General features: G+C 47.6%; 1 protein-coding gene across 1 annotated transcript in view; it reads right to left on the bottom strand.

Annotated features, from left to right (window-relative positions):
• LOC102561386 (ATPase family AAA domain-containing protein 3) overlaps window positions 1-13,947 on the bottom strand; it is a 45,643-nt gene that overhangs the window by 10,319 nt on the left and 21,377 nt on the right. Inside the window, exons 12-15 of the mRNA XM_006263005.4 lie at window positions 12,593-12,644; window positions 11,516-11,586; window positions 8,396-8,563; window positions 6,832-6,940 (exon numbers count right to left, since the gene is read on the bottom strand). Coding sequence (XP_006263067.2) covers window positions 6,832-6,940; window positions 8,396-8,563; window positions 11,516-11,586; window positions 12,593-12,644 — 400 coding nt within the window. The remainder of the gene's footprint in view (window positions 1-6,831; window positions 6,941-8,395; window positions 8,564-11,515; window positions 11,587-12,592; window positions 12,645-13,947) is intronic.

Consider the following 13,947-nt stretch of genomic DNA (forward strand, 5'->3'; position numbering starts at 1 on the left):
CCCCTAAATGACTAGCTGATGACGACTCAAGAAAGCATGTGATCCCTGTCCGGCAAAGACGGCGCTCTCTGCAAAGACGTGAGCAGGGCGTGATAGATTACAAGGTCTCTGCTTTTATTACAGAAATAAAAAATCCAGAGCCCTTCTGGAAGCAGGTCTTAAAACTGTGGGAGACTCAACAGATCCAAGAGCTCAGCGATGCACAAACGCTGCCCTGTGCATCTCAGTGGGTTTCACTTCTGACGCCTGACTGCCCACCCAGCTAACGACCGAACCACAAATCACTCGACCACAAACCCAAAACCACTCCTAGGCTTTTCTAGATGTTAGAAGCCTGCACTGGCAAACTACTGCTGGTTTCTTCCTCACCCCAAACTTCCCCAGCTCTGTGCTGCGCTGGCAGTCTGCAAACGTCCAAGACTACCAAAGCCTGCAAGTATAGGCACAGAAATACAAAAGCAAAATAGATTTTAATATCAAAACAAGCACAGGATGCTGCACTGCCTGTACGGTTGATTCAAAACCTCAATACACTAGCTGCTACAGATTCAACCCACCTCAGAGACCTCCCTGGAGCAAAGCATGCTCGCCAGGGAGAGCTACACACTGTGACTGCATTGCAAACCCCATCCTAGTCTTCTGAGGAAGACAGTCAAGTGGAAGATCTGGTTGACTTTTGCAATCTGACTCTGGTCTTTTATAGAAGTTGTTGGGTGATGACATCCTGGCAGTTGGGTCTCATGGACAGCAAGCAGGCAACCAAAAAAAGAGAAAAAAAAATCCCAATCGCACTCTCAGAGCAACAGGGAGGTGTCCTGACGAGTCCTGTACATACTTTAGAAAACTAACACTCCAGGCACATGATGACTTGGCTCAATTTTTGCCAATTGTTTCTGGTAAATTTGTTCCATCGCCAAAGGGAGATGCCTTGACTAGGAGTGAAATAAATTACTGGCATTAGAGCAAAGTCCACGTGCGGGCAAACTCGCTTAGACTGAATCGATGAAACTGTTTATCCCTTGGTGAACAAACAAGAACTCTGCCCTTGCAGTAAATTCAATTTGGGTGTATAGTCCCTGATTTTGGATAGAAAATGCCACATCCCCATTTTAAGCTCTCTTAGCCATCTGAAATGTATTGGATTGCCCCGCGATTCCTTGCTGTTCATCATTCTGGAGACAATTTGTTACAGGTATCGCATTCGATTATTTTTAACCTCCTGTGAAATTACAGCTTGGGTGTATTATCAGAAAGCAAAAGCAAGAATCCTGCTAACCAGTTTTTGTTCAAGCCAGAGAAGCAGCCCCAGCTACCCCAGATGTACATAACATGCTGGAGCTGGTTTTTAAGGCTGGGGGTTGAAGTTCGTGCTCCCATCCCTGACATTTGGTTAGCCAGGCTAGACTATCTTAGGAAATGTGGCCCACAAGACGGATGCAATTCTGTGACCTTTTGGGAACAAAAAAATCAGCCCCCCACCCCCTTGTTGAGCCATAACACAGAGTGATCACCTGCAACTCAAGTCTGAAAAAGACAAGCTCACCTGCAATCAAACTACACCTGAAATGCTACGTGGAAACACTTGGTAGCCCCGATGAACCACTACACATGCGCAACAATACCATGGTATCTCCTGCAAACTCCTCATGGCAGGAATGCCGAGGAGAGAAGATGCTCTCTCACACTTTAAATGGATTAGATGCAAAAACCTTCCTAGAGTCTGAAACACGCGGTGCTCCTGGCCGGCAGGGCACCATGCGTGTGGACGCTCTATTAGGCAGGGCTTGGTGATGAGCAGGAAACTGGAGCTGCAGCTCCTGAGAGAGACTCTGGATTACAAGGAGCCGCATAGGGCTAGGGGATGCCCTTCAAAACAGTTCTTCTGGCAAGTACGAGTGTGGACCCAACCTGCCTGACACAGGAAGGAAACGAGTGAAACACTCTGCATTCACTTCACTCTTCTCCAACAATATGAAACTGCAGCTGCAGCCAACTATCGACAAACCAACCTACTTACACTGTTGGCTGGCAGCTCCCAAAAAGACCCGCAGCCAGCTGTAGGAGGCTCCTCTCTATGGGAAACCTTCATAGAAAATGAAAAATGACAAAGGACCAGTGATGCCAAAACTGATGGTTTGTAACAATCAGCTGCGCACCTGAATCCTGAGGCTGGGGGAGAGCCCGGGAGATAGAAGAGCTTCGATTACAATGGCAGCAGCAGGTCGATTGGCAGACTTTGCTCTCCAATCTTACTAAGAAAATTGCCAGTTTACTGCCAATTGTTGTTTGCTCAGAAGGAAGAGCCACGTTCTTGTTTCTGTACAAAGCCACTGTTGGTAACTAGCTATGGGGAGGCAACGCCATGTTGAAGCAAGCAGGGTGGGGGACTTCACCCATCCCTGATTTGCAGCTTTGCCAGCTTCCCCAGCCAGGCCAGGTGGAAACAAGAGAAGAGCACTGTGCGATGGTCCAGAAGGCGATGAAGTCGATTCTGCAAGGGGTCTGAGTCTGACCACGCAACAGACTGGTTATGGGGAAAGACTGCTAGGCCCAGCGTCAGACTATGTGCAAATGCAAGCAGCTGGAAAGGAGAAGGCTCCAAAATGGATGGCAACTGAGCCATACAACATCCCCAACATGCATGCTCACACCATGGTTTCATAGTCATATTTCTGATAATGCTCCTCCAAATGTTTCCCCTGCACCCAGTGCCTGCCTAGGAATTCCCGCCCTGGGGCCCTCCGACTTTAGCTTAGGAAGCCGACAGACATACTACTCCAAACTCCGCTTTTGAGAGCTAATTTGTGCTTATTTTCTTTTGAAATAAAAACAAGTTAGACAATGCCAGGAGGTGAGGAGTGTATCCAGTTCAGCTGATTTTTTTTTTGCAAAGTTATTAAAAAACTGGAAGCGTGACATTTTGCAGACAGAATTCCTTATCTGTGACCTTGAACATGGGGAGTGGTAGCACACATTCTGAGCTGCCATGAAAACAAATACACACACACACACACACACATATATATATATATATACACACATATACACACACACACACACACACACACACACTGGGGATAAAGCACAGCCAGCTTGTTCAGGCAAAGAATTGTGGGGCAATTTCACCGGACACTCATAATCCCAGCCAGAAAGATAAAGGTCAGTCCCTGCCTGCCTGCCTGCCAGCCACAGAGGTGCAGGGGAGCCCACTAGGATTAATGAATACAGGTTGAACAAAGGATGGACTGAAGGGTTAAATGAACAAGAGGAGATTGATTTTCTGACGGACAAGATTACATTTCACACCTGACTTCTGCAGGGTAATCAATGCCCAGCTTTTACACAATGCCTTTCGATTACAATTTCAAAGTGCTTTATGAAAAAGGTCAGTATTATGAACCCCATTTTACACTTGGGGAAACTGAGGCAGGGAGGCCAAGTGTCTTGCTCCTGTTTACCAAGTGGGAACAGAAGCCAGGCCCCCTAGACTCTGTTCAGTGCTCAATCTACTAGCCATGAATCACAAGCCTCTTTCAAAATATGTTAGTCCAAAAGACTGCACTGTGCATATGAGTAGAGGGCGTGGGAGTCAGAAGACCAGGATACTTTTCCCCATCTTTTGTTGATCTGTTATATGACCCTGGGTAAGTCACTTGGCTCTTGGGTTTCAGTAGCTCCATTGTATAATAAATAAAATACCTGCTTAAATCGCCTATGCTATTACTCAATCTGTAGCTGCAAAAATATTGTGTGCAAGTCAGACATGCAGCAACAGCTACACTGATGGATTTGGCCTGGGAAGTATAAATATTCCCTCCTTAGATATTCCTCTAACAAGCCAACCCTTTCTAGGGCTCATGCTGTCTACTCCTTTACAGTAACAATACATACCTTTGGCTCTAAACCTACAACCAGAGGATTTCCTTTCAGCATAACATTAAAAAGGCCTCTGAGTCCATTGTGCACTCTTCAGGAAGCTGATGGCAAACAGCACCTCTTTAAGATTCAATGCAAAGCAAATAGCCTGTCAAAGGATCGGGAGGACAGATCAAATTATCAAGGTTATCTCCAATTATAACACAAAAAACACACCTCTCAGTGCTTCTTTAGCTGAGAACACACACAATATCAGAGAAAAAAGTAATGTTAGTGATGTTCTCGCATTCTTAGGAATAAGGCACTGGTTTTCATTTTCAGCCATACTCTGAGACGCATGGATTGATAAGCTGGTTAGAACAAGCTGTGACCATTTAAACTGTCACAAGATTTCCAACTCGCCTCAAAAGTACCTTTCACAAGTAACTGGTGTTCCAGGCAATGCACAAGTAGATTACTCTGGAACGGTTTAGTAGAGGTCCTTTGTTCTCGCGTCACATGCACATAAAAAAAAAAAAAAAAAAGAATACACGGGTCCAAAATGTTAATTTTCAACCCAAAGTTATAACCTCCTTTGCTGACTTCATGCATGCCGTGGAATGCTGGACTGGGATTTCAGCCTAAGCAGATACTCCTGAGAACAAAGATCCTGTCGGCATGCAAAGTCTTTAGCATCAAAAAACAAGAAAAGAACATTCAAAACATTCACACTTTGATATGCAGCAAAAACAGGTCTGGTTGCAATTTCCACCACACTACAAATGCACAAGTGCTTTAAAGTACAACCTACACCCCTGCAAGTGCTTTAAAGGCATCTAGAACAGATACATGACTACAGGATCTTATTCTCTATAGAAGAGCATTTCCACAGGGCATATACAGCCTGAACAGGTAACTGGAGAGACACTGCATAGCTTTTTGTTGGTAACTTTAAAGTCATACACTGCATATTTAAGAACCAAATTCTGCCTTTTGTCACAACACTTAATTCTGTGTAGTGATTCTAGTGAAGTTGAGATGAATATACATTGGATTCTTGTCAAAAAATTAGCTAAACTATTCAATTGTGTTCATTTAGTATCTAACCAATCCTCCAGCAGCATAAGCTTCTTATTAATTGCAACAGCTATGGCATTCTGCTTGTCAGGAAGACCAGATGTGAATACCCAGTTCTGCTCTCTCTTCCAGCAGCCTGCCCTAGCTCAGAAAGATTTCTTTAATCCAACAGAGATGGGCTTTGCCCCAAAGCAGAGGTTTCAGTGCTGTAGGAAAGGAACAGCCTCTTGTGCTTTGACCATTGTGATTTACAACCCAATGGAAGGTCAAGGAAGCTGAATTCTGAGTGTTCAAATGCAACAAGCTTTACGCCATCACCTCAGCATATGTTACCGCTGCTGCTGATGAATGAAGTTTTAATGAGACAAGCAATTCTGCAAGCCCTCCTTTCATGAAGGCAAAATGAGAGGAAGGAATAAAGCTGGTGCCAAGCCCGTGTGGGGCTGCTCTTTTCATCAGCCAGAAATGTAATACAAGCCTGGGCTCGGATGGAGAGGACGGAGAGGGTGAGAAGGTAAAGCAGGCAGTACATGCGCTTGGTCTTCTGAGGCGGTCTCAGGGACAGGTCTGGTCCCAGGCTAGAGCTACGGAAGGAAAGCTGAGGACGTTCACGCCACTCTTAAATGGATAGGCCACCGTGCTGTGAAGAGGTATCGCAGTACCAACACAACCAAGCTGCATGTGAGGCTATGAAGTCCCTCCTTCCAGAAACACTGATCTCAAGGCCCGAGTTTCCAGCTCACATCAACAAGGAGATCCAATTAAAGCAAAACACAGCTCTGGCATCTCTTCTTAATGCCGATACATCCCAGCCCCCCACAACATTCATCTTTTACAAGGAGTGTTAGAGAGAAATCCTAGATAAGCCCAAGCCATAGCTGGGACCATGCAGAAACACAGCTGTCATGCAGTGTCAGACCACTGTGAGTATTTTGGAGAGAACCTCTATCCCGCTGAAGTGGAGCAGACCTTGGTTCAGAACAAGGCATGACAATCCACCAAGCACACACGTCAAAGCTTGGCTGGGCTGGCTCAAACATTCAGCTGGCTTTACCGAGAGCTGGCGGCTATGCTGCTCTTCAAATGTCAAAAAATGCAGAAACACTCATGTCAAAGTCAATTCATCCCAAAACTACTTGAACCGCTACCGCCGCCCCCACTCCCCAACCCCGAGGCACAAATGTCTGAACACACAGACACACTGCTTGCCTGCTAGCTCCTCATGAGCTCAACATTTCAAAACCACAGACCACTGTGCCCTCCTCACTGCCTGTGTCTTCCATTTGCTCAGTGCACTCCAAGTAGCAGCCTGTATCCCGTGAACCACCAGCCACAATGATCTGATCTGGGCTCTGGCTAGCTACATGCAGCAGTATTTGGTCTGTTTTACTGACTGCCACTGGGCATTAGGTTGATGGCTTGAAGCCCTCTGATATCCCCAGTTCAACATCCTGCCAGACCTGCCCCTTTGGTCCTTGTCCCCCTGCCTTGCATAAGGGAAGGCTGCTCTGGAGGTCTGACTTCAGGTTCTTTCTCCCATATCCAAGGCATGCAAAACTAGTCCCAGGTGCTATCAGCTCTCTGTAGCCATCCTGGAGAGTCTGTCAATCGCTTCCCCAAACAAGCGTTTCAGGACATGGGAAGAGGGATAAAAAGGTCTGAGCAAGTGCAGGAGGAGAACAGCTGTGATGAGAGAAGTGGCTTGTTAGGAAGACCCCCTCCCACCAGTGCCCAGGGACCAGATGGCTGCAGTCCTCCACCCTAGAACTGGCTGCATTTTAGCGAGGCTGGTTAGGCGCAGCCTTGGTTTTCATGACACGATGGATTTGAGATCATACTACTCCCCAGTTAAACCTACTGTTCACTTGAGCTATGAGAGCACCAGTGAAGCCAACCTACCTGCCATGCCACAGCCAGCTGTGAGATCTCTCGCCCAGACATGCCCTCTGTCAGCTTGGCAATATCCGAGCACTTCTTCCCATAGTCAAACTGGGCCAGCTTCAACCGCCTGAGGACAGAAACAGCCACGTTAATGCCTGTGTATCCACGCTGGGAGGGGAATGGGGATACCAGGGGTGGGAGTTTCCAAAGGACTCTGCTTCTGCTGAATGGGAGCAGAAATAAGTCAGTGTTGCAGCTTGCTGAAAAGCTAGGCTGGGTAAGAAGGAGCAACATGGTTGAATGCAGGCATGGAGCGTTTCTGTGACAGAAAAGGGGATGACAGCCCCGAACAGGAGGCTGCGTTAGAACAAGGGGATAAGGAAAGACATTGTCCCAACACTCAGATAACCACTCACCTAACACGTAATTGATGCTATTGTGTTAAAAGTAAATGCATCTACAACACAATGAAAGGCAAGGCTCGGCAACTTGCCCTCTGGAGGGGTCTTGTAAGGTTTGATCTACTCAACAGAGCTTTGCTGGCCTTGCTACTTCAAGCAGGGATGTGAAGAGGGGACACCCTCAGCTATGGAAGGTCTATGACAGCCTCCCCATGCCCATGACTGAACACAGCTATGACAAGAGAAGGCAGCTTTTGCCACCTCCATCTCTGTTGCCGCCGGGGGTTCCAATTGAGACAAGCCTCAAGTCTTGCATGTGGGGTATTGCTGGCCAGAGCAACTTGTGCCAGGCTGCCAAAGGCAGTGGGGCAGTTCTGACCCAACTTCAACTCCTGCTGAGTGATGGTTAAGACCACCCAACTTTCCTGAACCCAGGTCTTGGTATCCCAGCAAAAGTGTCAGGAGCAGACTGAAAAGAGATTGAGGCATCAACCCACTGCTCAACAACCACCACGTGAGCCATTTTACCTCTTCACAGCAGCTCCCTTTCGGAAGTTAGGGAACAAAAGAGCAAAATGGCCCTGCCAAAAACTCTCGTTAATTAGTATCCCCCGCACTTGTCGGCTCCATTCTGCTTCCCTTCATGAGGTCCACACCAAGTGTTCCAGAGTTTTATATGCAACATAAAGAAGGGGCATTTGCTAGGGAGGCTGACTCTGCAGCCATCTGTGGACTGACGGATAGAAGGACAAGATAGCTGAACGTATAGATTGTCACACAGTGCGACACGGTAGGAGTCTGAGCAGAGCATTAAATATCCAGACGCCTGGGTTTGGTTCCAGGCTGTCAACTTGCTCTGAGCCCTACTTCATTCAAGTCAGTGGGTCAGTGACCCTAAGCATGGCAAAAAGATTGAAGTGGGAGATGTTAGGGCAAGTGCTGGGAATTCAGCAGTGGTTAACTGTGAACCAGAGAAGAGAATGTTTGGGGTGCACGGTGCTGTTCTGCAACACTTAATTCAAATTGGAGCCTGGAGACTCACCGCAATTCTTCAAGGCAATACAAAAACTCCAGGCTGAGAAGGAGAAAGCTGTGGTCTCCAGTTACCAGAATAAACACAGGGGTCAGACAGGAAGGGCAAAACCCAGGGGCAACCACCCTCCTGATGATGGGATACTTACTGTTTTCCCTCAGTGGCTGGCTTCAGGACGTGCTTATCAAAATACATCCTGACAAGCCGCTCCCGCTCTTCTAGCTGTGGCAGGTCAAAATTCACCATCTCATCTATCCGGTCGTTGATGGCCCAGTCAAACTGCTCTGGCTGGTTACTCGCTAAAACAAGCATGAACCTGGGGAAGAGGTATTGAGGATAGGTACCGTGAAGATCCAAAGCAGAGAGCCCTGGCTGCTGTGGCCCACAGAGCCCTACACAGCCACCACTCGTGGCTTTATTATAAAACGACTCACACAACTTTGCAATGGAGCCTAAATTAAGACCATCTGTCACAGTCTGACACCGTAGCTGGTTAGAAGCATCCTGGCGTACACTGAATAAGCTGTGGATCTCACCCCACTGATGTGATCCAGCAATGGAAATGTACGTGTGATGCAGAAAGTGGCATACATAGTACTTCCCAGGTGACAGACTGGGGCTGGAAATAGAGGCTTGTGCTATCAAGCACAGAAGCAGCTGGCTGGAGCATGAGAATTCCTACGTGAGCCATCACGACGGACCGCTCTGATGTCAGCCTGATCCAGCCTGGCTAAAGGCCAATTACCCATACCTCTAGATGGGTGAAGGGGCACCCAGCCTTAAATTCACCTCGCCATGGAGCACATCTTCATTGTCTCCATGCTGAGCCTAAGACAGCTAGAGAGAAGTAGCCCCTGCTTGCTCTTGGCAGCACTCCCAGGCTCACCACACAAACAGGCCCTTGGTAGCCTAACTAAATCCAAAGGGTTCATGACCACAGCATGGAAAGCCAGTGGCATGATTGAATCCTTTGCTGCTGGGGCCATGAGGGTGAGGTCTGTTCTGGGGAGAGGACATGGGCCTGGAGGGCTGGAAGGCAGCAACTCTCAGCAGCACTCATTCCCCTTAAACGAGGGAAACATTTAACAGCAGGGAGGCTGAAAGCACCAGGTCAATTGCTTTCGATTCAAAGCTGGGGAATGGCTGGCAAGTTTCTCTCTATATGAAAGGCTTGTAAGAAGCCGCCTGCTCTTGCTCACCAGCCAGGACACAGGTGAAAAGGCCAACTGGGCCACTCCATGCTCTACTACCCCAGGTGCTGCTCCATCTAACACCTCTTGCCGTCTTACTCCTTTCCTTTTTTTTTTGCTCTGTAATACTGCTCTTTCCCCAAGTCAGCTTTGCTCTGATGTAATAACTGATGCTACCAGCTTAATGGAGCATTGGAATTTGAAATTTTAAGAGGCTCTTGGGATGGTGACAATCTTGCCATCTGTTTAAATCCAGGTCTACTGGGGCTGTGGTCTTCGCCTTCACTTCCCCAGTCCCAAAAAATCAGAGACGTGATTATATTTCTTTTTGTTGACGAGGCCTTTCCTCTGAGGCACTATACAGGCAGGATTTGGAGAAGGGCTAAAGCACAGATAGGCTTCTTGAGACAAAGGTTCAACATGTACCTCTGTCATATAGGACTGGCCTCTTCTTCGGGAGAAGGAGAAGGGTAAGTGCTCATAAGACCAGAGCTGTGAGAAGTCTTTGGACCTGTCCTGGGACAATCAACACTGAGGGTCTTTGCTAAGTGAATTGGGGAAGCCACACCTGGCTATGTAAATTGTAGCACTTGTTATGGGCAGTAGCAATTCTCTGCCATGTCAGTACTACCATGTCACAGTACTCCTTCAGGGTACCACTGCTGCTGGTGGATTTACATGTGCTATTACCTTTACCCAAATATATCCTCATTTATTACTGTGGGAAATGCCCTTTCCTGACAGAACATGGCTGTAAGAAGTTCTTTAAGTTAAGCAGTGCATGAAAAAATAAGACACATTCATTTGCTTAGAATGGCCCCATGCAAAAGTCCCAAGCATCATTACGTGTGCATCAGAACAAGGAACTGCCTTGGGGGATTGGCACAAGGGTACCAGCCAGTACTGGCATGTGCAGCCCCAGACATGGGCTAGGGCAGCTCAAGGAGGGTGTTAGAGCAAGGGACTGGCCCTGTGTTGTTCCCCATTTGGCTCTAGCTTGCAAAGTTTGAGCGATGCTGGACAAAGAGCACTGCTTCCATTTGTCTACAGACCCTGTGGCCTAAGGCCTGCAGAGCCATCTCCTGCTTGGAGGAAAGAGCGAACTACCAACACTCTTCCGTTACAGCTCTGCTCATTACTGCAGGACACCGGGGCATCTGAGCACAGACTGCCTAGATGGTAGGGTGCAGGCTGAAGGTTACCTGTAGCTTAACGCTTTTATACCACTGCCATCCTTTGAACCTTTGTCACTGTGCCTCTAAGAGCATTACCCTCTGTATCTACTTATTTGTTGCTGCCTCCTTGGTCTGGGAAATGCTGCAGATACTGAAGAAGCGTAAGCAAGGTGTAATACTAAATACTCATTGTGCTTAGTTCTTTGTGCATGTACAGCTTTTTCAGGGTTCCTCCAAAAAGGAGGGTCCAAAACTCTTCCTTTAACTTACAGATAGTGAAACTGAGGTGTGGGACCTTGCTCAAAAGCATGAAACACTTAGGTGTCATGTCTTGACCTCCAGTGTCCCATGTAGTAATACAATTTAAGGGTTTACCAATGTATATCACAGTTCACTTTTCAGGCTGTAATGCTTCTGGATGCCAAGTCCCAGGCATGTACTGAGAGGAATGCAGTACGGTCACAGGGACATGAGGCTACTAGAGCAATGTGGATTCTGCTACCTGTGCTCATTATTGGGTTTTAATCACTGGGGACTGGCTTCCTGTCACTGGAGAAGGAAACGGCTATTTTTGATTTGGCTCCTTTGCAATAGGAGTTGTTTCAATATTAGGCAGCTTTGGTGAAGACTGCAACAGGAGTTTAAAGGGAAAAATGGCTGCATTTAAGGGCAATTATGATTACAGGGAAATGATCCCCACTGAGCTAAGCAGTTCTCTGCAGTGGGGAAATGCTAACGTGATGGTCAGATAACTCAGCATGGGGCTTTTGCAAACTCCATAATGGGAGAGAGGGAGAATAAAACCCTTCAATTTCCATGTCCTTGCCCCAGCTAGCCGACACAAGAGCTTTCTGCTGCTGCAAGCAGATGAGAGCTCCTGGCCTGCAGAGCGAGTGCCCTTACTTGTTGCTATGCTGCCCAGTCCGGTGCAGGAATGCATTCAATGTGGCTCTTAGATCTTCACTGATTTTCTCCTGCAAAGGTAAAGATGGGAGAGGATCAGCTGCCTGGTGACCAGGGCCAGGCTGCAACCAATAGAAATATTAACACTACCTTCTACTACTCCAGCACTCACATTCAGGTAAGATTCAGAGACCCTGTCAGGGACAGGGGTTCCATTCGGGGTGGCGTTTTGGAAACAGAGCATTCAAAAGAGCTCACCGCCTATGTACACAGCACAAAGGGAAGGGAAACTGAGGTACAGCAAGATGCAGTGGCCTGCCCAAGGTCACTCGACAGATCAGCAATACAGCCTGACTACTACATCAGGCCTTTATCCCTCAGCTGCATAAACACCTCCACAGAGAATCATGCACTTTCTAGTTAGGTCGTTACAGTCCTGAAGCCACAGGGCTGGAAAGGACCTCAGGGGTAGCTAGCTTGACCTGCAAAGATATAGAATTTGGTGTTTCTTGTCAGACGGGGGGAAAAGACTAACAGGGAAGAGAAAGCTATGCCTGCCTCTATAAATGTGTGTCTGCTCTTTAAATAGACAGCACAGCGTCTCGGATCAATGCATAGCACAGACATTTGTTTTGAAACACATGGCTCAATTCAGGCTTTTTTATTTCCTGGCACAGCTTTGCTAGTGGCGTGGAAACACCACCCAAATACACCAGCAGCCCAAGCTGCCTGGCTGTCAGAAGAAAGCAAACCTGCAGGGCCTGGGGCTGCCGCATGGCCTATTAGTCTCTCAGCTGGGCCAGCCACCTGTAAGCCCTCCATAGCAGGCAATCTGTGCCACCCACCTTAGTCTAGAGGAGGGAACAACCCCCCCGCTGACCCACAGTCAGTTCTGAGCAGTGCTTGCCCATGCAGCTGCAAGAAGCTAATTTCTCCTCTCAGAGTCACTTAATTATGTGAGCAGTAGGGCAGCTGCCAGGTCCAATCTCTCGCCCATTGAGGCTAACTAATCAGGCTAAACGAGAATGCTTCTGGCTGAGCGACCGACCCCGCGGCACCCGCGGAAGGAGTACTTACCGTTGCCCTTTTCCTCAGAAACGCATCTGCTTCATCCACGAACAGCAAAAGGCTGCGACAGGGGGAGATCAAAGCAAGGAGAGTCAAGAGGAGGCAGACACAGCAAGGGGAATGGGCAAGACCTATGGGGGCCGACACCATTCTGCCCGTATCGGACACAGCAGAGATTTTGGAGCTGAAACCCCCATGGGTGTGCATTAGAAAGGGTGGCTGCCTGGGTGAAATCTGGTCCCCAATCCAGAAGTTTCACAAATGTAAAGGCCCCCAAAGCTGTTCTCACACAGCAGACCTTGGGGCCAATATGCCGTGGCTTGCGTACTCCAGGCTGAGCCTGCTGTTCTTCCATGGATATGAAAGCCTGACAATAACCACAGAATAAAACTGCTCCCCTCTCACCGACCACGTTTTCCCCACCACTTGCTTTATTAGTTTTATTTATTTCAGCACTCTGGTGGAAATAACGGTTTTATTATTTATTCATTCGTTTCTCTGCATCAAGTCAATGAATAATTCAGAAAAAATAAATGCTCTGGTAACGCCAGACTAGTGTTGGTCCCGAGAGAGAGGGTATGAAGATGTGTATCAATAAAAGAGGCCGAGTCACTTAACAGCTGCAACAATTTGTATCGCGTTCCCATCTAACTTCATAGCTACGGCTTGCCTTTCAAGTGATCCAAGCACAGCTCGTAATCTTTTACTCTGCTTTAGTGTTGCTGGCAGCGTTTTTGGCTGCTCTCTGCCTCTACAAAAAGCGCCCTTAGCGAGAGACGCTTCTACCGCTACTGCCCAGATTTCAGCAGCTCAGCACAGAACAGCTGAATTGCAACTCAGAAGCAAAGGGTGTCACTTGTTGGGCCCCCCCTTCAGAAACAGATGCTGTATAAAACTTTGTGTGGGACTACAGAAAAGTGTACTGATGAGAACCAACACGCAACTGTAGCCCTCATTCTTTACTTGTAGGGATGCAGCTGTGCCGATGTGCGTCAAACACAAGTTTGACTGCACAGAAGTTGAAATGGGACCAGGGGTCTTGGCTTGAGCAGTGCTATGAAGTGTGTTGCTCTCGGAAGACCATTCCCCAGCAAGCCAGGCACAGCTAGGCCAGTCCATTTTGTTTCAGTTCACCCACATTCCTCAGGCTTTTCTCTTTCCAGTCCCAAAAAACAACTTAGGCCATCAACTTAATCCCCAAGAAGTTTATTCTATAAGTTGTAAAAAATTTATATTTAGGGGAAATAGAAACATTTTGGTGATGAATGCAGCCAAGTATCGATACAGACACTGCAAGAGAAGGTCTGTCCGAACCAATCAGACTTCACATAAATCATCAATTAGCCGTCTCCTACACACCGCAA

Source organism: Alligator mississippiensis, chromosome 13, assembly GCF_030867095.1.
Source record: "Alligator mississippiensis isolate rAllMis1 chromosome 13, rAllMis1, whole genome shotgun sequence".
In the NCBI taxonomy this organism is placed as follows: Eukaryota; Metazoa; Chordata; order Crocodylia; family Alligatoridae; genus Alligator; species Alligator mississippiensis.